Source organism: Gymnogyps californianus, chromosome 1 (assembly GCF_018139145.2).
Source record: "Gymnogyps californianus isolate 813 chromosome 1, ASM1813914v2, whole genome shotgun sequence".
In the NCBI taxonomy this organism is placed as follows: domain Eukaryota; kingdom Metazoa; phylum Chordata; class Aves; order Accipitriformes; family Cathartidae; genus Gymnogyps; species Gymnogyps californianus.
Genome location: NC_059471.1, coordinates 179582021 through 179605027, shown reverse-complemented (window position 1 = coordinate 179605027; position 23007 = coordinate 179582021). Strand labels below are relative to the sequence as shown.

At 38.9% G+C, this 23007-nt stretch overlaps 1 protein-coding gene across 1 annotated transcript in view; it reads left to right on the top strand.

Annotated features, from left to right (window-relative positions):
• The first annotated feature begins 5058 nt into the window (after positions 1-5058).
• NUP107 (nucleoporin 107) overlaps positions 5059-23007 on the top strand; it is a 32099-nt gene continuing 14150 nt past the window's right edge. The window contains exons 1-12 of the mRNA XM_050909017.1: positions 5059-5096; positions 5891-5976; positions 8318-8407; positions 12879-12994; positions 14904-15039; positions 15572-15675; positions 17579-17706; positions 18038-18086; positions 19323-19394; positions 19888-19976; positions 20889-20967; positions 21935-22048. Coding sequence (XP_050764974.1) covers positions 5089-5096; positions 5891-5976; positions 8318-8407; positions 12879-12994; positions 14904-15039; positions 15572-15675; positions 17579-17706; positions 18038-18086; positions 19323-19394; positions 19888-19976; positions 20889-20967; positions 21935-22048 — 1071 coding nt within the window. The 5' untranslated portion in view covers positions 5059-5088. The remainder of the gene's footprint in view (positions 5097-5890; positions 5977-8317; positions 8408-12878; positions 12995-14903; positions 15040-15571; positions 15676-17578; positions 17707-18037; positions 18087-19322; positions 19395-19887; positions 19977-20888; positions 20968-21934; positions 22049-23007) is intronic.

The following is a 23007-nucleotide window of genomic DNA, read 5'->3' as shown; positions in this document are numbered from 1 at the left end:
GAAGCTGTTCCCGCTGAGAAAGTGAACATCCAGTTCCCCACAGGAATTGGAACTATGTAAGCAGTTACCAATTCTAGAAAAGAATCCTGTCTGCTGAAATTTTTGAACGAACTTTTACATATCTTCAGGATAACTGCTTTGTGTACCAACACTTAAGAAGTTCACACTTGAACTACTTACACAGAAACAGAACACTTTTCTTAAAGCTTTGGATGAAAACATGCATAATTCATATTGTGAGAACTAATGCAGTAATTTTCCAAATTCAGTGTTAATACACATGTATTACTGCTTGTAACGTTAGCTTATGCTTACAGTGCACACAAAGGTTGTGACTGCTTTATTTCCACCCTAATCTGAAATTGGTATATGTCAGTATTTAAATGTCTGAGCTTTCTATGGAAAAAGTAATGTTTATATCCTGAAATACAGAGGTAGTATTTAATGGAATTGCACTTGGCCTAATAGGGACTCTTTCCTTGCAGTATAAATTTTTCTTATGCCTCACCTTGTTCCTAATGCCCTTTTTCATTCTCAAGTTATTCTGTGAAATGAATGTCTACTTGCCTAACTTAGAAGAATATTTTGAGACATTGCAAGATGTTTTCAGATGTCCAAATGAACGAACTGTAAGCTCAAACTACTACTGCTCTTCTGCATAAGAGAACATAACTTCTGGAAAAGTATTGTAGAGTTAGATATTAAGTTTTTTTCATAATATGTACTGATACTGCGATGCTAGAAATGGGAGATGGGAGGAGTTTGGAATTTGGATTAAACTGTGCGTTTTTCTCCTTTTCTGGTGTAAATAGAGTTGCTGTTTCCTCATGGGTGAACACTAAAGATGAGGATTTTCTTCTTTTAAAATGCTCTAAACAAACTGGATGAATCAAACTTGATGGATTTTTTCCAAAATTTTCTAATCTTTGCCAGTTTTGGGAATAACTTAGAGGGGGAGAAATTTTGCCACAATACTGTACTAGTTCTAGACAGACTTCAGTTTAGACATATCAACACAAAGTTATTTCTAGAGGTGAATGGTCAAAAATAGTAGTCTATATACAGCTGTCTGTAGCACTTTTTGAATGGTGATATGAAGATGCAGCCAAGCATCAGCGTAGACAGAAGGCTTTTTGTCCAATTTTAAACTGCTGTCCCAACAGCATTAGGCTATACTTCAAGTCATAGCTTTTATTTTGCCTGTGTATGGGGAGGAGAATAAAAGCAAAGAAAAAGTTGCTCAAATATGTAACAAAATGCTACCGTAGAGAACTACATACAACTGCATTAGAGAAGCAGAGCTCTTCATCACGTTAGGTTCTTATTTCTGAGTCTCGAGCACCTTATGCTTTTCTTTGAAAGGTTTATGAACAACTTGAAGATTCTTAAAACCTAATTTAACTTCTCTGTTCTGTAAACTCTGGAATGATACATTTGTCGCAAACTTTACATTCTTAGTCTGGAACTAAAGCAAAGTTGTTTTGTAGTCTTGATTTTGTTCTCAATGTTGCAGTATCTGGGCTTCAAACAATGGATGAATGTGGATTTTGCTTCTTTTTTCTGTTTGGGGTTTTTTAGGGTTTGGTGTTTTTTTTTTTTAAATACTCTCCAAAACCATTTATTTTCAGAATTTTGAATCATCAAGCAGAGGGTGGCTTCCTGTTTTCAATGAGATGTTCTTTAGGAGAGATTTGTGAATGGAGAAAGAAATGTCTTCATAATTCCACTGTACTCACTTCAGCCTCAAGAAATATTAGTTCTGCCGAACAAGCTCTACAGCTTCATTGTTTTAAGAAAGTTCATTGCCACCAGGATTTTTTTTTTTTCCCCTTGAGGTTGTGGCTGGGGTGAACTACTTCATTTGAAAGACATTGTAATTTCGAATTAATTCATGTAATGTCTTTTGGCTACCATAAACTTGGAAGGAGGGGGCATTTCTGCAATCTTGGATACTGAGTGAAATTATAGTAGAAGTTATAGTTCCTTCTTTCATCAGTATGCTTTACCTTTTCATACTATGGGGCATTTTTACCTTATACTTCTAAATCTAGCAGGGAGGAGTCAGTAACTTCACTCCCATACTAAGTACAAAAATCTACATGTGAAATCCCAGCTCTCAAACTGGGTTTACTGCTTGTAATGTGCCCAGTACAACAAAGACACTTGGCACTACTGTCATGGTTTTCAGACACAAATAAAATGACAGTTACAAATTTGTCTCTTTTTCTTTTTTAATAAAAAAGGCTTCTTAGCTGAGCTTCCTCAATAGGAGTAGGCATGGGAATCAGTTTGTTTAGGGTAAGACCCCCAGTAAACATTAATTTGACAGTCAACACAGGTATTTTAATACTAAGCAAGCACATGAATACTTTAGTTAAATTCTTGAGATTGGTTTTAAAAAAAAGTTTCCTTACATTTAAATTTAAAAAAGTGAAAAATTACGCACTTCCAGGAATGTGTTTCAACTAAGAAAAGATGGGCGAAAACGAGCTTTCTTCCTTGTCTTACAAAAAGGCAAGCTATAGTGTAGGTTCCACCGTTCTCTTTGTACTGAATGCAGTTGTGCTGCTGTCACACGTTGCACAAGAACTTTGTTGTGCTCTTGCTTTTGATAGTTCTGAATTAAGACTACAATTTTGTATATGCAGATGTCATGTATGCAGCTTAGCAATGCGTTAGGGCAATTAGATTTGTGAGCTGTCTATATTAAAACATATTTTGTAAAGGGTAGTTGGAGTTTTGAGTTAGTTTACTTGTTTGATTTTAATCTAGTATATCCTGAACTTTAACCTAGTACATCCTATAAACCCCGCTAACTTCACAGAAAGCTAGTAGGGAGCAGAGGAATCTTAGGCGTTGGCGATAAACGTGCCATGTTTCTGTTAGTCACGCTAGCTGCTGAGTTGTCTTTGCTTGTCCTGCCTCTAAGTACGGAGCATTACTACCCCTCGTGATGTTCTGACAACATGGCTGTGGTTAGGATCAGTGTTGACGCAAATATGTGAAACTTAAGATGGATTTATTATTTTTAATTATAAATTTAAATTCAGAGTGCTTTATGTCACTGAGTGGAAAATTTGCATTGCCTTCTGCATCTTGGAAGTGTAAGATACTTGCATGAGACTTTCAGTTCTTTTTTTCTCCTTTTTTTTTCCCTCTTTCCCTCCCATTAGATAAATATGAAGTGGGATGCTAGTCAAAAAATACTGCCTGAAAACACCTCCAAGTTTTTGCCCTGTTCCCTCCGCCTTGCCCCCTTATTGGAGCCAACTTGAAGCCTATGAGGTGCTTCCCCAGCCTGCACTTAAAGAGGCTGTATATACTAAGACAAGTTCTTTCAAGGGCCCCAAATCTTTTATATTCTTTTGCAGGTTTGTTTGGTTTGGGTTTGTTTAAAGCATGCATGCTGCCCTCTTAATTTCTCTTCAGCCTTATTTCTTTTGCTTTGGTGTCATCTGTCATTGCTTTGAATAAACTTGAGGCAGCACGCAAAGGAAGCATTTTCTCTGTCATCCTTACATCTCTCATTTCTTTACACTTTTCTGCCCTGAGAAAGGGCTAGCCAGAGAGTGCGAGCTGTTGGCAAAGAATTGAACCAGATAATTTGTGCATTACTCTGTTTGAATTTCCCACTGCACTACAGAGACGATAATGCCACACTTTTGTGAGGATGTGTCAAGACATAAATTCTATTAAATATGTAGTAATGAATTAAAATATAGTAGTTCCTTTAACATTCTTTTAGTTTTCTGCCGTAATGAAGGTTGTTGCCTTCACTTGTGCTTTCATGATAGTCTGCATAATAGAAGGACAAGTTGTGGTTTTTTTTAAATCCAAAACTACATTTCCTGAGTGACTAATCTACTCTAAGGATCTTCTGCTTGCTTGTGTTCTTGCATACCCAATCTTCATCAGGCGGCTTGGCTTTCTTCTTCTTGTGAAGCCTTCTCAGGTTAGGCTCTTCAGCAGCTTCAATGAGACACCAAGCTTGGGTGCCACGGCATTTTATCAGCATCTTAAGCAAGCTATGGGACTTCAGATGATGTCTTGCAGTTCTGCTGCCTTTTGCCACTGCTTTCAGATGCTCTGTATGAGGAATTTAAATTCTTAATTTGCTCAAAGTACCCCCTAGTACCTGTAGCCCCAAATACACCTAAGTACTTGCAAGTGTTTTTCAGAACTTGCCTGTCTACACTAAAAATACAGTTTGGACAGTTTTCCTTGTACTGGAGCACAAGTAAATGAACCACTGTCAGAAGCACAGTCATTTGTACTGACAAAGTAGTAATATTATTCTATAGTTGAAAAGTGTGCAAAATTCAAGTGTGCAAAAGGGGGAGAGGTAGCTTCGTAACTTTGTTAGTTTGTCCAGGGAGCTAGGGCTGAGTGATCCTGCATGGTGGTTACTACTTTACCTCTTGAAGTTGGTGCCAGTAGTCCGAGTTACACTGGGAGAAATGGGAGAGGAAGAGAAATAGACACAAGTTTGTAAATTGGTGAAAACAAACTCATCTTTGCAAAGGCCGGGAGGCAGGCTGCTCCAGCTGAAGGTGTAAGAAAATACTCTGCGCATCAGATTAGTCCTTCTCTGTGCAATAAGAAAAGTACCCGAAGCTTTTAAACCACGGGGGCTTTTAAGCTTTGTCGCTTAACGCGGGATCCCACTGCCCGGGGACTGACAGAAGAGAGCTGTCTTTGGCCGGCGGCAGCTGCCGCCCGGGCAGAGGACAGCAGGTCAGGCCGTTACCCCCTCACAACCACCACCACGGCCTGGCTTGCCACAGCACGGCGGCGGGCCGGCCCTGCCACCCCGGCCGCCTGACGGAGCTCGACCGCCCTCAGCCTAGCACGGCCGCTCCCCGGCCGTCCTTCCCCGGGGCCGTGCTGCCGGCGAGGCTCGGTGCCCGCAGCCCGTCCCTGCCCAGGCCGGGCTACCGGAAGGCGCTCGGGGGCCCGAAGACGCGCATGCGCAGTGCGGCGGCCCCGCCTCGCGCCGGCGGAAGCTCGGTCCTCTCCTTCCGGGCCGCGGGCCGGCGCTGGCGGAGGCGGGAACTCTCGAGTCCGGGCTGTGCCGGGCCGGAGGCCGCCATGGAGAGGTGGGAGGCGCGGGGTGGGGGGCGGCCGGTGCTGGCGGGGGGTCCCGGGTCCTCGGGGGTGTGATGTGATGTGACACATCCCCCTGTAGCGGCCGCGGAGGAGCGGGGAGCGGTGTGCTCACAGTGCGGGCTGGAAAACGCAGCAAGGCTGGAACAGTTTCTGAGGGGTATCGGAGGTTTTTCTGTCACCCGAGAGCTTTAAATCTGGTTGATTTCTTCTGGAATATATTTATGGATTAAACTGAAGTTGTTAATTACGCAGGAATCATTGAGCCGGGCCTTGGCAGGGTGCTCTACAGACAGGCCTGCTTAGGCAGTCACAGCGGTGGCCTTCACAGTCCACCTGTAGCTTCTCCGTTGCATTTTAGTAATTGTTGACGTTTTTTTTCCCCTTCTGCAAGACATGTGAACTTTCTCAATCTGTAGTGCTTTTGTGTATCTGAAGAAAAAAATCAAATAGTGAAATCATGTCATTCTTTTGATTTAATTTTTCAGTTCAACATTGAATTTCATACAGTTGTATCTCTTACTAGCTCTTTTTTTTAATAAGAAAATGTCTGTTGTGGTGTAGGAGGAACAAAGCGTGGGTTTTCAGACAAACTCATTTTCCTGAGCTGATGAGTGATACTTACATGTTCTGTAGAGGAAAGTGGACATCAGTACTAGAATTAGAGGTGACTTACGCTTTGTTTAAGTTTCCCAGTTGTGGAGTTACTTGAAGCAACAAAAAAATCGTGTTGTATGTTCTGCTTGGATTCGCCTGCTTACTTTGTGTCTATGTTGCTGTTCTCTAGAAATGGTTTTGGAGACATGTCATCCCCCCGTGATGCAGAGATTGCCAGACCTGGACGGAAGCAAAGCTCTCAGAAAAAAGTTTCTAGTATCCTTTTTCTGTAAAGACTTTTTATCTTCTCTTCAGTCATTGCTTGCTGTGTTCACAAGGTGCATGTGTTTTTACCACTGCTTTGATTTTGAGCATGTTGAGAATGGTTTTCAAATATACAGCAAGTTACTCTTTGTTTTATAGCCATTTAAAGTGAGGAATGTATGAATATAATGTGAAATTGTTATCTGATTTGTGAAGTATTCTGCAGTCAAAATTTTGCTATTGAACTGTCTCATACTTTCCCCTTCTGTAGTCTGTTTTCTTTTCTGTGTGATATTTTCATGCATTAGGAAGGAGAAAAGTTCAAAAACAAAACTATGATTGCAATATTGTTGTGGTTTAGGCCCAGCCAGCAACTAAGCACCACACAGCCGCTCGCTCACTCCTCCTCCCCCTCCCCCCCGCCCCCCCCCCCAGCCCGCGCAGTGGGATGGGGAGGAGAATCGGGAAAAAAAAAAAGTAAAACTCATGGGTTGAGATAAGAACAGTTTAATAATTGAAATAAAATAAAATATTATAATAATAATAATAGTAATGAAAAGGAAGGTAACAAAAAGACAGAAAAATAAAACCCAAGAAAAGACAAGTGATGCACAGTGCAGTTGCTAACCACCTGCTGACTGATGCCCCAGGAGCGATCCGCCCCTCCCAGCCAACTCCACCCGTTTATATACTGGGCGTGACGTTCTATGGTATGGAATACCCCTTTGGCTAGTTTGGGTCAGCTGCCCCGGCTCTGCTCCCTCCCAGCTTCTTGCACACCTGCTTGCTGGCAGAGCATGGGAAACTGAAAAGTCCTTGGCTTAAGATAAGCGCTACTTAGCAACAACTAAAACCTCAGTGTGTTATCAACATTATTCTCACACTAAATCCAAAACACAGCACTGTACCAGCTACTAAGAAGAAAATTAACTCTGTCCCAGCTGAAACCAGGACAAATATCTAAAAACTAGTAGGCAGGGATATTAATGACTGAAAGTGTGACTAGGAAGTCTGGATGAGTTTCCTTTAGAAAAATACTGCATTTTCAGCAACATGATACATTACTTGGCCTTTACAGAAGAACTTAGGGGTGAGCCAAAAGATGCAATTCTTTGCCTTTTCACAGAATAGTATTTCTTCTGAATGGAATTTTCCTTCTCCCCTCCGTTTCCCCCCCCGCATTTTAGTCTCAAACCATGTCAAAGCTGTTGGTAGTGATGGCTCAGAACAGATTATTCAGTAGACTTCAGGGAAAGTAAGAGATTGTCGAAATGCTTGTATAGTCAATTCTTGACTACATTTAGATTGATTATTTCTGTTGTGGGTTAAATATGCCCTGTTGCATTACCTGTCTCCTAAACTGGTGCTGTCACGTTTGTGTAGCATGGTGTTTTACAGTTTTTCATGGGCTTATGAACTCAGGTTGATATCAGCCCAGAGAACTATGTGAGCCATAGCTGACTTCATCTCTAAGTTTTTGAAAAAATGAAGTTTTCTTCACTCCATTATATCTTAATTTTATGGTTTTATGCTCTTTTGCATGTGTCAGAATATTGAGATTATTCAGCGTTTCTTAACTTTCTATCCACAGTAATAGCAAGAGGAGTGCACAGACATAGATTTATATTTCCACAGATTTTTTTCCCCCCACTTATTTACAATAAGAAAAAGTACCTTGTAATTTTACAGCTAATATAATGGGTTTTTTCTGGTTACGATAGCAAAGGAATCCAGTACACTTGCTCATCCTTCTGTTTTTTGCAAGCAGAATAAAACTAGTGAGATATTGGCCCTGATTATATTGTCCCTAAGAATCATGATGTTCTTGGACACTGATATAACATAGGCTACTGAAACTTTTACACAACTACTACTTAGTAAACCATACCTAGAGCATTCAACCTAGTTGCTGACAGGAAGAGGCAAAGTAGAGCAACGGCCTAAAGTCATCAGCATCCTGAAACTGAGAGAGAACTTTTTTTTAAATCCATTCAGCCTCAGATTTTCTGGTTATGGCTTATGTAGCATAAAGCAGCTCCTCATGGGGCAAAAGTATTCTCTTTGATCTGAGCAGTTAGGAGGAGTGAGGAGTCCCAGACCTGTTGTGCTCAGGTTTCTGAACTTTACAGTGTCCCTTTTAACCCTCCAGCTTTTAAGCTTCTGGTGAAACATTTTGTGACCTAACTCAGGCTTATGAGTGGGACTTTCTGCTTTAGTCTGAAAGACAAGATGTTTAATCTTCATGATATTTGAGCTACAGCAAAATATTTTTCCTTTCCAAGTATTCACAATCATTTTGAACAGAGCCGAAAGCGTGTTTAGGAGAGTGTTTCTTAACTTGTCTATTAATCAGTTCTTACATCCCTGGATGACACTATTGGAAACATGACGCCCAGAGGACAGTTGATTTCCCGAACTCCTAGTTCATTGCTTCGCCAGCCAGGTAAGACTACTTTCTTTAGTGTTTAGTTAAAGGAATAATACACTTGGGCTTCATAATTGATAACAATTCATAATGAGAAAGACATGGACATACTGTAGTGGGCCCAGTGAAGGGCCGCAAAGTTGATTAGGGGATTGGAGCATCTGACATATGAGGAGAGGCTGAGAAGAGCTGGAATTGTTTAGCCTGGGAAAGAGAAGGCTTGGGGGGATCTTGTCAATGTGCATAAATACCTGATGGGAGGGAGTAAAAAGGCAGCCAGGCTCTTCCTGGTGGTGCCCAGTGAAAAGACAAGAGGCAACAGGCACAACAGGAGATACAGGGAATTCTGTTTAAACATAAGAAAAAACTTTTTTACTGTAAGGGTAGTTGAATGCTAGAACTGGTTGCCCAGACGGTCTGTGGAGTCTCCATCCTTGGAGATAACCAAAGCTGACTGGACAAGGTCCTAAACAGCCTTTTCTAGTTGACACTGCTTTGCGCAGGGGAGTTGGAGCAGATGACCTCCAGAGGTTTCTTCCAACCTCAACTACTTTGTGATCCTGTGATTCTGAAGTTAAACGCATTTATAAATATGGAAAAAAACACCTAGAAGGAGTCAGCATATATGTTCATATGTTATATATTTATGCTATTGCTGAATTGCAATGGATTTTTGCATTTCAGTTTTTAGAGCATGTTTGAGCTTCGTTTTCTTTGTTTGGCACAAGAGTATGTCCAGTATCATTTCAGTTTCTCAAGTACCATGTTGAAACTGATTCTTGCTTTACTAGTCAGCAGTCTAGTTTGTTGTGTTTCCTTCTTTTTCGCAACCCTCTTTTGGTTTTGCAGTAGCTTTTAATTCTTCAAGATTGTCTGTCATGTAGTGTCTCTTGAGATAGTTTTCCATGTTTGTTTTTGTGGCAGGTTAATTCTGTTGCTGACCTTTCTACCAGGTGTATTTATTGGATGCACTGGTAAATAATTTCCCTCTCCACTAGCAGGAGAAGAAATTAGATGGCACACCTCAGAAAGGCTGTGGAACCACACATGGTGGCTAGGGTCAGGTTGCCCTGAAACCTCCCAATCTCAACCTCTGTGTTCTGCATCAGCTGACACGTATTAGGAGCGTGTTGGGGGTTATTCCCAAACTGGCACTGGTGCAAAGGTAGTTCCAGAGAGACTGATTCTTCATGATTTCTCAGGGTTCCTGGCAAGTTCTGTGTAGCCCCTGCTTGTTCTCGTTTAGTGTAATATCTAGTGGCTTCTGTTTGGGCAGCCAGCAGCAAAGACAAATGCTGTTAGCATCAGCCTTCTTCTCGAGCACAAGCTACTTGTGTGTCAGCATTGACAGCTCTCGCAGTGAAACTGCAAGTTGTTCTTAGTGTTGACTTGACACTAAATACACTGTGAAAAGGTCTGTAATCCTCTTAGAGCCTTCCTCACTAGTTATGGGTGAAATAAAGAAACATGCCCATTCCTTACATTTCCATGTCATCACCAGGACTTACCTCCCTTTTTCTTGTCACAGTCTCTTCCTGTAGTCTTTATTTTGTCATCATTCAGGCATTTATGTAAGGGATTCCTTTTTTTCGTCATTCTCTAGCCAGTCTGTTTTCCATCATGCTCCAAGAGGATGGTTGCACCTTCTGCTACTCCACATCCTCCTTTCAGGACTGCTTGGCAATGGGTGATGTGTTAGTTGTTTTAAGAGAGAAGCGTTCTGTGTCATACTGTGATGATCAGAGAGCACTTCAAAATCAAATAGCTCTTTTCCCACTTTTATCTTCAAATTGGAACATGTGTATACCATCCTGACCGTTGTCTGTCTTCAATGAAGATCTTTATTTCAGTTAGTGTGTTGATCTAACAGCTTGCCATGATCTTGTCACTATGAAGTTTATGTTTTGTCTATTTTCAGAAAGCTCAACAGTACAGAATTTCAGTAAGAGGTAGTGTACAGTTTGCTTTTGCAGCAGCTGCCCCCAGACCATACAGAGAGTTGATGTCAGGTGAAAGTAGAGATCACAGATGCAAAATACTCTGATCAAGAAGGTTTAATGTTGAGCAGTTCTGTTCATTTGTGTGGCCGTCAGCATAGAGATGTAACATCAGGAGATGTTACTAGACAGCAGTATATATTCTGTAAACCTACCATCTATTTTTTAACAGACTTCAGAAGGAGACTTTCTGGTTTCTGAATAATGATTCTCTCTGCAAACTTCCCTAAACACAGCTAACAGTTATCCACATGTGTGGCTATGATTTGTGATAAACTCTCTTCAAACAGCATTATGAGTGGACAGGCAGTCCTTACAAAAGGTTTGCTATTTGATGTTCCTGCACTATTTAATTCAAAGGCTTCTGCACTTCTTCATTACAACTCTGTATTTCTCCTTGGCATCCTGGCTTTCTTCTGTTTTACCTCTGCCGCTGCATCGTACAGATTTTCTGAGAGTCACAAGTGTCATCTGCTACATCGGCTAGAGTTACTTCTCTTTCAAACTGTCCGAAGATTCTGCAACAAACAAAGCATCGGCATTTTCGCTCCTGTTTCTGTTCCCATTGTACAGTCCCATTCCTACAGTGGAACATTTAAAGTGTTCTTCTGAAGTGCATCCATTATCTCCTCTCCTGAGCACAAGGTTTTTTGCTTACTTTGATGCCAGTTTCTCCTGATTGTGGATTTGGGGGTATTGGAAACTGTATTTGAGGATTATTCATCCTAGTTCCTTTCTGCCACCCTGTAAATTCTTAACCCTTGAGTGCATTGTATCATATGGGTAGGGGAGGATATAGCAGTTATTTTCTGGTGCCATGGAAGAGAGAAGGATGACCCATTAACAATTTAAATGCTTTGATCTGCAACTTCAGAGGCAGACTGTTAATCTTAGTAGCCATAATTCTAGTTCTACAGATTGAAAATTGATTTGTCTCTTTGATCTTCAGTATGCCTGACTTTCACGTCTCAAGAGTTTAGGGCAAATTTACTTGTGGTGATTCAAAATATATGCTAATACAAGGACAGAAACCTTGGGACAGAAACTTTTGGTTCTTCAGCTTTCTCAATCTGTGTGAAACTGATGCATGGAAAACTAAATCTACCTATTGATACAAAGCCTTGTAGGGCCCCTGTACCTGTTTGCAATGACCTTACCCCCTTATAATTTGAGGGTGTCAGAAATCTGATGAGATACACTCTCGGCGATCTTCAGGACTGGGGACATTCCAAGAAAGTTCTGTTTACCTCAGGCACTGGAGGGAAAAAAAAAGGTGCCATAGGCATTTGATCTTGTGCTTCCAAACTGGATGGAGTCTGATGGAGACCCTGGACATGCTCTTTATTTTGTGGTTGTATATGCTGTTGTGGGCATCTTTGATGCCTCTGATTCCAGCAGTCCTCAAGTCCAAAAGGAAACATTAATGATCTCAATGCTGACTGAAGCTGTCTTGTTATCAAGAACTGCTGTTGAGGGTTGTACAAGCACTTCTCACTCCAAATTTGCTAACAACATGTTGGAACTATGCGTCATTCCCTCTTTAGCACTGTTGACACAGCTCCTGATTTGGCTGTCACTGTCTTGATGCAACCAGTGTTTTTTAGATGGCTTCCCAGGCTGTTTGTGATTGATAAGGGGACCAAAGCAGCTGCTGTCTCGATGCAAATTCTGTGGTCTTTGGGCTGTATGAAGGTCTGTTGTGGTGGAGCTCCCTGTTGTCATAGGATGTAGCATTTATCATCTTGCAAAGCAGTGTCTCTGTTTTTAACATGGGTCAGATATTCCTGGGAACACTAGGCACTGCACTGATGTGCAGGAGTATCTGGAGCAGATGTAGTGCTTGGTAGAGCAGACTTGTGGTTACCTTTTGCTTTAAGGGTTTGGAGACCAGTTTCCAAGAAAGAGTGACTGGAGATTTATTGCTATTTATGCTCACGGTGTGTGTTTACCAATGAACTCTAGCAACTGAAGGTATGTCACATATTTGGTGCATATATACACTTGCATTCAGCCTGGCTTCAGACTTCTATCTGGAATGCTGCTGGACTTGAGGAGGAACTGAAGTGACAATGGACAGGCTTTGTCTTTACATTTATACATGCCCTACTTGAAAAACTAGGGCTTGGGTATGCTCCAGACTTGGTTAACAGTGTTTAACTAGATGTTAACTCTAGCGTAACTAGATGTGTAGATTATTAAATTCCATTATTGATAATTAATCTCCTTATTTCTAAGTGTTGTTGGGCCTAAGACTTGTTTTTCTTTTATAATTGGCATTTGTGGGTTTGGTGCAAGCTTTCTGATGGAAGGAAAATGAAGATGGACAGGAGCAAGTTATTTCTCCATCAGGTTGGTTTGTCTGTTTCTTGTGTGACAGAGCAGGATTTCATAAATACTTAAGTCTCCGTTACAAGACTTCCTTTGGAGCTCCTTCGTAGACCGTAGTGGTCTTAAATGCTTTTTCTTTTCACAAAAGGCGTTCTCTCTTTCAGTTACTGCACTAACTCGAAGCTCCATGAAGCCGTCAGATATGTCTGCCATCCTGGGAACAGGAGGGAAATCTCCTCTGATTCTACCAACTCCTGGACTTTTTGGCAATCTGTCAATGGTAAGATGGTTAGAGCACTTTTTTGTCTTTAGTTCCTGTGAAATTTAGAAGACACTACAGGTTTACAGTGTTTCAGTGTTGTTTGCACCAAGGACAAACTATGAGTGGTACAAGCTTGCTAGTACTACTATTGCTGCTTGCTGCTAGTATTATTTATTACTGTGGTGTTCTTTGAGACGATGCAGTGAGGAATAATAGAGGGTTTTAAGGACTTGCTAAATACACCATGTGTATTAAGCTAGTCTTTATAACATCAGCTTGTGACTACAAAAATCCTGACTTTGCTTGTTTACAAATTCTTCAAAGACAATTGTTCTGTCAGCAAGTTAAACCTTCAGAATTTTTCTTATTTTAGCACTCTCCAGTATTAGGCTTCACTTGGATGTTAAAAGTTTGGACTTCAAAGAACAAGTGCTTCTGATGACTTTTCGGATGACGCTAATTATCTTCTACTGCAATGTCTTTGGAAAAACACTGATTAGAAAAGTTATCAGTAGGGACGTCTGAAGTATTGTATCTCCGTTTATTTTTAAATTAACTCAAAACAAGTTACAATGTCTTTATGTGCATTTTAATTCATTCTCCCTTCTAGTTGTTTCTATCGTTTGTTACAGCCCATTTGTTTGTTTAAATTATCAGGTTCTGGGGCCTAGCTGATCAACATGTATACAGCTCTTAGCAGTGGCACTTTTCCTCTGATTCAGAGCCTCTCGTCATTCTGTAACTAGTGTTTTGTGAGTGGAGTACATTTTAGGTTAGCATTTAGTGCTCTGACTTGAATCCAGTTTAGATTAGCAGGTGGAAACCTGGAACTAGAAAAAGGCTTTCACAGGAGGGTGATGAAAAAAGGACTTAAAATTATGTCTTGTGGAAATTTACTTGCTGGTAGATAAGAACACTCATCAGCCCTTTTTGTATTTCCCACAGAGACCTGATACAATTTTACTGGAACTGAGTTTCTTGTTATTTTTACTCTGCAGTCAGAGTGCTATAGCATTCTGTTCTGGTCGGCTAGAGGGCAATAATGGCAGAGAGAGATCAGGGAAGAGGAATACTGTGGGTAGAAACTGAGGCATAAAAGGAAGAATAACAGGTATATGTCCACAGTTTTTGGATATGCTTAAGAGACTGCTACAGCAATGTCATCTGGTTCCCTGTTTGTACTTGTTCGGGTGGGACCATTTTAAGGGTCTGGAAAGAAGAATCAACCAGTGGCACATCTCTAGGTCTTTGTACAGTCAGTGCAGTATATGTACAGTCTATCTTCTGTTTTGGTCATTTTGCTGCTCTGATGTCAGATATGTTACCAAATACCTCCCCTGAAATACCTCCCACAAAGTATAGGTATGTCTTTATTTCCACCCTTAATATTCTGATACTTGCTATTATTTTAAACGTGTGTTGCTTCATTCGATCAAATGGTTTTGAGCAATTCACCATGAAGGTTGAAAGACTGATAAATGGTTCTGAATCAAATTTTAACTATTTTGCTTAACTTTTCACAGCTGCTTCACAACCCAGTCAGTGTTATTCTGTCTCTTTTTACTTTGAACGACAAAATACTAAGTAATCATTTAGCATAATAGAATATGAAAGTTTAGAGTGATTTATTTGTTTTAAGATGAAAAGTGACACATGGTGTTTTAAAGTAGATGGTCTTCTTAGATTAGCTTCTACCTTAGTTATTTCCTGAAAAAATTTGAACATTTCCTTTTTCCAGATTAAAGTTTCTTTTGAGAGCTCTTTTTTAAAGGCATAGTTGCACCTTATCTAAAGGCAGTTATTTCACTATTAGTTTTTTAGGATTGCTCTGTTTATACCGTTCATATAGAAGGAGAAAACTTGGAGCTAGGCTTATAATAGTCTGAGATTGCTATTTATTTCCCTTATGTTCTTGTTACACTTTTAGTTGGATGAAAGTAGCTGGACAATGGCACTCTCACCTCAGCAGACAGGAATGTTTGTAAATCTAGACATGTCCAATATGACAGAAGATGTCACTCTGAGCGCTGTACTGTTGCGTGAGGATGATCCTGGGGAAGCTGGTGAGACAATCTGAAGTTTTCATAATAATTGACCGCATTTTTTATTTGTGGGATATAAATATATATGTTCTTTTTTTTTCTGTATTATTTTGCTGATATTTCTTTGTCAAAAACAGTCTAGTTTAAAAAGTTCAGGAACTTAATCTCTTCCAGTTATTGGAGTTTTGAGAGTTTGTGTCTTCTGTGGAACCTGATGGCACAATGGGATGCTCTGGTGATATAAGACGCAAACTGGATTAGTTTTGTGGAGATACACAAATGAGTTTGTTGTTAAAACTTTTGCTGTAAACCTGTCATCTGCAAAAGTTTTATAATTATTTGACTTACCTCGTAGCTTCTGTGTATCTTACTATCTTAGCTGATAAGTTCTTCTGACTTTATGGGATATAAATAGTTCATATCATCATTGTCCTCATTTAGATTTACGAAAGATGAGATGCCTTGTCATCAGAAGGATTTTTTTTGTAGTCTGAGTTTTTTTTACCAAGTTGTGTCTGACTAATATGGCTGTTTCTTCTTAAATCTGTTCTAGCGACTATGAGCATGTACTCAGACTTTCTGCATTCCTTCCTGAAGCATACATCAACTACCATTTTCGATCTTGTGGATGAGTACGAAAGTATTTGTAACAGTCAGGTAAGTAGTTTGCTTGGGTTTTTATTTACTTTATTTTACAGTCCCTTCCCAAAGTAGTATTGCTATTTTTCTTTAAGCTGAGAAGTCACAGTGCTTAACATAGATACTTTAAATCTTCCAGCTGGTTGCAGTCTTATGAGTCACTGAACACTAGCATTGAATAGCATCTCTCTTTCCTCATACGCTACTTTGGCACAGGAATACCCATTGTGTAGCTTGCTGAATACTAAAAATGTCATCTGGCTGCCATTCCACTACAAGTGTCAAGTGACAATAAACATGAGCAGATGTATAGATTTTTTTTGTTAATGATAATAAGCTGGATTAAAATGTACTTACTTCTCTCGGGTATAAATAACAAAAATCATTGTATTATGATGCTTTAAGAGTTTTCTGCTACGTTACTAACAAGCTGGCAGTAGAGGGCTTGACTTTAGCTTTAAGGTGCCTCTGCTTTTAGACACAGTTTTTTATTTGATTGGCTGTTGACTGACAGTTCAGCATCAGCAGGGATTGACAGTTTGAAAGGAAGAAATTATGATGCTTCTGTCAATAAGTGTTGATCACAAAAAAGAGAGGTGGGCAGATAATTTTTTTAAGAGACTTCATACCTGTGTCTATGTTAAGAAAATGCATTCTTGGTAGAAGGTTGCTAGCCCTGTTTTGTGCAAATTTGTTGTTGGGGCAGAGTTGGAGAACACTGAGATCTTTAATGAGGCATGTACCACAATTGTGTTCCCAAGTGGGAAGCAGACAAGAGAAGGAAAATAAATGTGAACTTGATTATTTTGTGAGATGGTGGAACTTCCAAGCTGAAATGGAAAAGAAAGTCTCTTCCATTCCTCCTGTTTGAGAATATGGATACCCTCTTCAAGATCATGGAATACAGAGTGGTTGTTTTAAGGCATGTGGAATTGGGGGGAGTTGACTGTATGTTGCCAAGGACCTACAAAAGTAGAGTGAAGGATGCTGCTCCAAGGATTGGCTTGGATGTTGCTGATGGGGCTTGGGATGGGGGTGGAGGGACAGCCCTGAGCTCTCATGCTGCTTCTCAGCTGTACCCTGAGATCAGCCCAGTGGCTCCTAGCAGCCATGAACTCTTTTCCTATTTTCTGGGAGGTAATAGAAGGGAACAGAAGATCATGCTCTTCTCTTGCATCGTGATGGTACACCTCATTCTTTTCTGCAAATCTGTTGCTCACCTCCCACTTGAAAACTGATTAATATATTGATGCCTGACAAATTGGGTACTCCTAAAATGTGAGAGTTTGGGACTGTTCTCAGAAGTAGTAGGAGCTCTGGAACTAGCTACTGATGGAGAAGGCTTTATTGTCTAAGTTTTCTTCGTAATAAATAAAGGAAAAGATAATAGAATTTCTTTTTGGTGATACTGTAAATTATGTGGTAACCAACAGTTTGGGTTTCCTCATTTAACAGAGCTAGAAAGGAAAGGATATCTTTCAGGCACTTATAAATGCATAAATGCTGTCACAAATACCAGTAGGGTTGACTTTATGTTTGATATTGATGTATATGGAAAAAAGTTGGGGATTTTGATGGGGGTTTTTTTGTTTGTTTTTTTTTCAGTGGTTGCCTTTTCTTCCTCCCAGTCTTTTGGTGCTTTTTAATTGATCAACATAAGCTGTTTTTTATCCTGGGTTTGTACAGTGCGTTGCAAAACAAAGCTACTCTCTTGGTTTATGGCCTCTAGGCTGTGTTAATATTATTTTTATTAATAATTAGGGGAATTTATGACGTGGAGTATCATCTACCTATTTTGAAGAGATAGTAATCAAACTTGGTTGTTGAAAGCATTCAGGATAATGAAAAGATTGCTGTAATGGCTTAGAAAAAAAATACAATGATGGGCAATATTAACTATGTATGAATTTATTTACCTCAGGTGAATATACTAGGGAAAATAGTTTATCGGGCAACTCCTGGACAGCAAAAGTTTTCAAAAACTGCCAGTGTCTTGTGGCTTCTCAAGCAGGAGATGGTAACTTGGAGACTGTTGTCCTCGCTTTATAGGTAATTCCTTTGAAAAGCACGTTATATTTTTGCACTGAGCTGACTTTCTTGAATATATTTTTTTATGAGTTTATAAATATGGAGTGAAGCAATTAAGTACCTATTAATAATCTGTTTATGGAACTAGGTGCTGATATGTATGTCTATTTGTTATCTATTTACAGAAATGAAAGTTGTAAACAGGCCTATTCTTATTACCTTTGCAACTTCTAGTATTTTTTTAAAAGAACATTTTTGTAAAGGTATTTTTAAGTGCTTTCACTTATTATGGATTCTGCTGAATTTTCTCAGCTTTATTTTAATCATTAACGTTTTGCGCTTTTATTTCTAGAGACAGAATACAGTCTGCACTGGAAGATGAAACAGCATTTGATATCACAGTAAGCTTGGACTTTTGGGTTTTTTTTTTTTAAGTGATGTAATAAGCTAAATAAGCTAAATGCAAGCTAAATGCTTGTATTTTATTTTTAGAATCTCAATATTGCAGCCACTCAAAACTCAAAGATGAAAGAATGTAAACAAAAAATGAGACTGATTTGATTTTTATCAAGACAAATTTTAAGTTATTTCATATAGTGTGAAAAGTGAATTTAAATATTCAGTTCTAAAGAGAAAATGCTAGTGTAAAAACATTATAAACTATACTTTATATTTTATTTCCTTAAGTATTCCACATACACTTGGAAAATCCATTAGAAATAACTATTTATTTCTTTTTAAAAGTTGCATCCCTAACTGTAATGTTCCGATAGGTCAGAGATAATTTTGCTTTGCCTAAAAGAATAACATGTGGTCTCAAGCTGTCTCACCTTTGCAATCCTGATTCCAATTTATCTCAAGAGAAATCCAAATTTTTTAGCATTCTTGTTTCAGCTGTAGTCTTCTTGTCTATGTTAATACAGTGCTTCCAGCCTTTGCTGCCAGAATATGCTTAGGAAGACAAAACAATAAGTAAAGTGACTCTGCCTTTGTAAAATTTATGATTGCAGTTGCTTTTTTCTCAGTCATAAAATAGCTTCCTCTAGGATTCCCACTGCGAAGTTGTCACTATTAGATTAAACACTGTTGTGCCAAAACCCAACCTCCTTCTACCTGTGTTTTTTAGGAAAATGAATGTTCTGTTCTCTTTTTGTTGCAAGTCTAATGAAAGCTAAATTAATGCAGGAGAGCAGATAGAAGGATCAGGGTTCTGGGGTTGGGTTTTTTTGTCTTGGTTTTTTTTGTGTGTTTTTTTTTTTTCCACTTGTTCATGTTAAGTGTGTGTATGGTCTTGGAAAATGTCATCTTTTTTATGTATACAGTAATAAATGGGATTTAGGATAATATGAGTGCAGTCAGTGGAATCAGTGGATCTACTATGTAGAATCTTTCTGTGGTGATACATTTGTGAATTATATTCTGAATCTCATTTTTACAGTTTTTAGTGTAACTGGATGTAAAAGATCATCCAAATAAAACAAATGTATAGTATCATCCATTTTTAAAAAGGGGTAGGGGAGAGGTAGCATACTGAACTTGTAGAAAGTTCATGAGTTAGTATGTGTCCAGTTTGGTATTCGTGGTTTTGTGGCAAGTTTTCTTTTCCATGAAGTAATAATCAGCTTTTTCTTAAATAGGTTTTAACTGCTAGTGAAAAAACGAATGTAGACAACTTGTTTCAGAAAGATTCACTTGTTCGACAAAGCCAGGTATGATGGAAAGTTTTTAAGATGGGAATGGAAATAGATCAGTAGACTCTTAAATGTTTATAACACTAATGCTCTGTGCACTCTTTTAAGCTGTTTCTAATACTTATTTTTTTATATTCACTGAAGTGTGTTATTCTTTGTATGCGTAAAAATAATGCTCTTTAGTTTCTAAAGATCAGAAATGGTTTTCAGGCTAGCTTGTAGAGGATGGAAAGCTGAGAGCTATTCCCATTTGGAGCATCTGTTACTGTTGATGGTGATTAATAAACTATTAAGTAGCACTGTAGTAACTGCACCATCTAGTGAGAAATAGAGATCAAGTGCGTAAACAACCTTCATATTGGATACTTAAAATGAAAGTGGAATAGTCTTCAGGATGTGTATGCCTTTGGTTACCATGTAGATAACGAGTAGATCCAAAGATGAGAGGAAGGCAGTTAAAATATTATTTGTTACATGTTTGTTTTAAAAATGCAATTTAATTTTATTCCAGCTGGTGGTAGATTGGCTAGAGAGCATTGCCAAGGATGAAATTGGGGACTTCTCCGATAATATTGAGTTTTATGCAAAATCTGTATATTGGTGAGTTCAGACTTTCTTTGATTGTATACATGCTCCCATCAAATGTAAGATTCACAGGCACAGACACCGAATCACTCTTAAAAAGATGTGCATTTTTAAAAGTTGTTCAGTTCATTCACTTCTTTTCTTTAAATTCTTAGATGTAAAAATTGAGATTTCCTACCATCCACTGAAGCGTATCTTCTCAAAAGTCAGTTACTGCTTTTGGGAGGCAAGGATGGAAGGAAAACCATTGAAGCAACTTAATTTAATCTTAACCTGGATGCAGATTTGATTTTTCATAACAAAGCACAATAAGAGCTGGTCACCTGCTGATCAGCCTGTTATTTACGCTGGATAAAACCATTTTTATTATGTGTTTCTCAGGTGGTCACTTCTTCGTCTGGCTTTAATTTTTGCCTGTTTAAGTTCTTGTTGTCCCTTTGTGTCATTGACCCTTCACCAGAAGCTGTTATTATTGTCTTTGTTATCAATGATGGGTTTTATGGCAGAAAAGACCACAGACTACCTTTCATGCTAGATGCCTAGAATAAACCTGCTTTTAATGGCCAGTGAATACAGGCTTTTGGAATCATGTGTTCATCCTAAGTTGAATTTCTGTCCTAGACTGACTTTATAGTGAATGCTAATGGGAAATTTTGCTCATGCAGAAATCAATTCATAGTTAAATACATGAATGATTGAAATAATGGATGCTTTTGAAAGAAATCAAAGATATGTGAATTGATTCTCCTATTGTACTTCCTGTGAAATGTTGCATTTTCACAACAGTAACACAGTCCATTGATAAACCAACCAAACCAAGTGTGTCTCTTCTTTAACCATATTTGATGTAATAAAAAATATCTTTCAATATTTGTGTCTTATTAAAAAATGCTTGCATTTTTCTGAAAAACATTTCACTGCTTTCAGGGAGAACACACTACATACCCTGAAGCAGCGACAGTTAAGTACATACATTGGAAGTTCTCGAGCTCTGGTAACAGAGTTGGTAAGTACTATTTAAAAATAAGGTGTGGTTTCAAAATGGGTTAGAGAGAGCATATATGCTATTTTCACAGCCTTCCACCAATTTTTAGATAGTTGTACTATCCAAAAGTAGTTGTACTACCTAAAAATTAGTACAGAAATTGTGAGGCAGGGCACCTCTGGAGTTCCTTTTGGGATATGTGGACTTCTGTTTTCTTTCAGCAGTCACTTCTATACCCCCACCCTGCCCCCCATGACAAGTACCTGTGGTCTATTTGGTGAAGTAGATGGCTTTATTAGTACTTTTTATGTCTGATACAAACTCATGTTCCTAACCAGAAAAGCTTATAAACTGTTTGGAAGCCCTTGCAGATAAGGGCGTGCTGTCTTTATACAGTAACTAGTACAATGAAACCAAGTCCTGATGGGATTCCTTCAGAGCTACTATAGTAAAAGCTAATAGGAGGGAAGTCAAGGAAAGAAAGGACTGCCCAGTAGAAGGAGGTAATGAACTGTCTCAGTGACAGTGAAGCAGTCGTAGAAGATTAATTCAGTTGGTGAGTGATCTGAGGTATTGACTGGCTTGACAAAATCTGTTTGGATTAAATAGAAGCAAGTACAGCTGTTGTGAAAAGCCTTCTCAGTTAGAAGGTGGAGGAGGAGAAACAGTCTGGCAGGCAGGTAGGGAGGCAGAAGGGGAAAGGATGTTTGAAGGTGAGAAGAGGAAGATGAGAAGTTTGGGGCAAAAAACAAGGTGGGGGAGTAAATAAAGAAATTGCAATGGCTCCTTCTGATAGGAACAGTGACAGAAGAGGAATAAAAGAAATGAGAGAGTCAAGACAGGGAAGTATCATGCTAGATATTACATGGGTTGTACAGATTGTTGTGCCAATGTGAAAAAGTGACTCCAAATTATAAAACAGGGCAGGAAATCATCGGAAGAGGCATGTAGGCATTGTGTGGATGCATGGTGACTTTTTCCCTTGCAGGATCCAGATGCTCCTATAAGACAGAAACTGCCACTTGATGATTTGGACCGAGAAGATGATGCAAGGTTATTGAAGTATCTCTTCACTCTCATCAGAGCAGGAATGACAGATGAGGTAAGCTGCGGAAAGTTATAGTATCTTCTTGGTTAACTAGTGTAACTTATTTTAAATCTTACTATTAAAGCTAGTGAAAAGCTGTGTACTAAAACGTCTGTTTAAATTTGGCTTGTAGTGATTTAATTTTCAATTTATTATCAATACTGACAGTGATGGACTGCTAAATTAGTATTTTAATAAAATCTTGCATTTAGTTAAGTAATTTTGGGTGTAGAATGGATGTTATGGAAAAAATGGTGTATCTTTGGTTTTTTTGGTTGTTTGACAATATTTTTTTACTGTAGTGGCTTGATACTAAATACTGCCAGACAAACACACAGAATGTTTCAAAGAACTTCCTAACTGCATCTCTAATAATCAGTGGCTTATCATACACGCTTCCTTCTAGATATATTAGAGTGGAACACGCTTGCAATTTTAACTAGAGAGAGAGGTTTGAGGTATGCTTTTCTTAGAAATAGCATTAAATTAAGCAAACTTTACTGGCTGTGCTCCTCTAACATTCCTTCGGGTATATGATCTGAGTGGAGCTGAGGGAGAGAGTCAGGCCTATTTCTATCACCTTGTTGTACAAACAGTTGCAATGGCACATTTGGAGGTGTGTCCCAGGACTGAGAACTGGGGACCACTGCACAAGATCTATAGGCTAATACTGCCGTCAGAAGAAACGTAGTTATTTACAGTGATTACTCTTATTAGTTAAAATAACTGTTATTTCTTGCTTTCTACCTTTTGTTTTCTTACCTTTATTGTTTGGCAGGGTCTTCAGCAGTGAAAACTCTGATAGACTTTATCTGAGTATTCTAGAAAGCATGTTATTATCCTCCATTAACTCTTTCACTATAAGTCTGCTTGTTCCTCCACCTTAGAGAATATATGATGTGTATACTTTGCATTAATCCTTAGCTGAGTAACATCCAGGCAATTTCGGTCCTAAAGCTGTTCTGAATAATGAT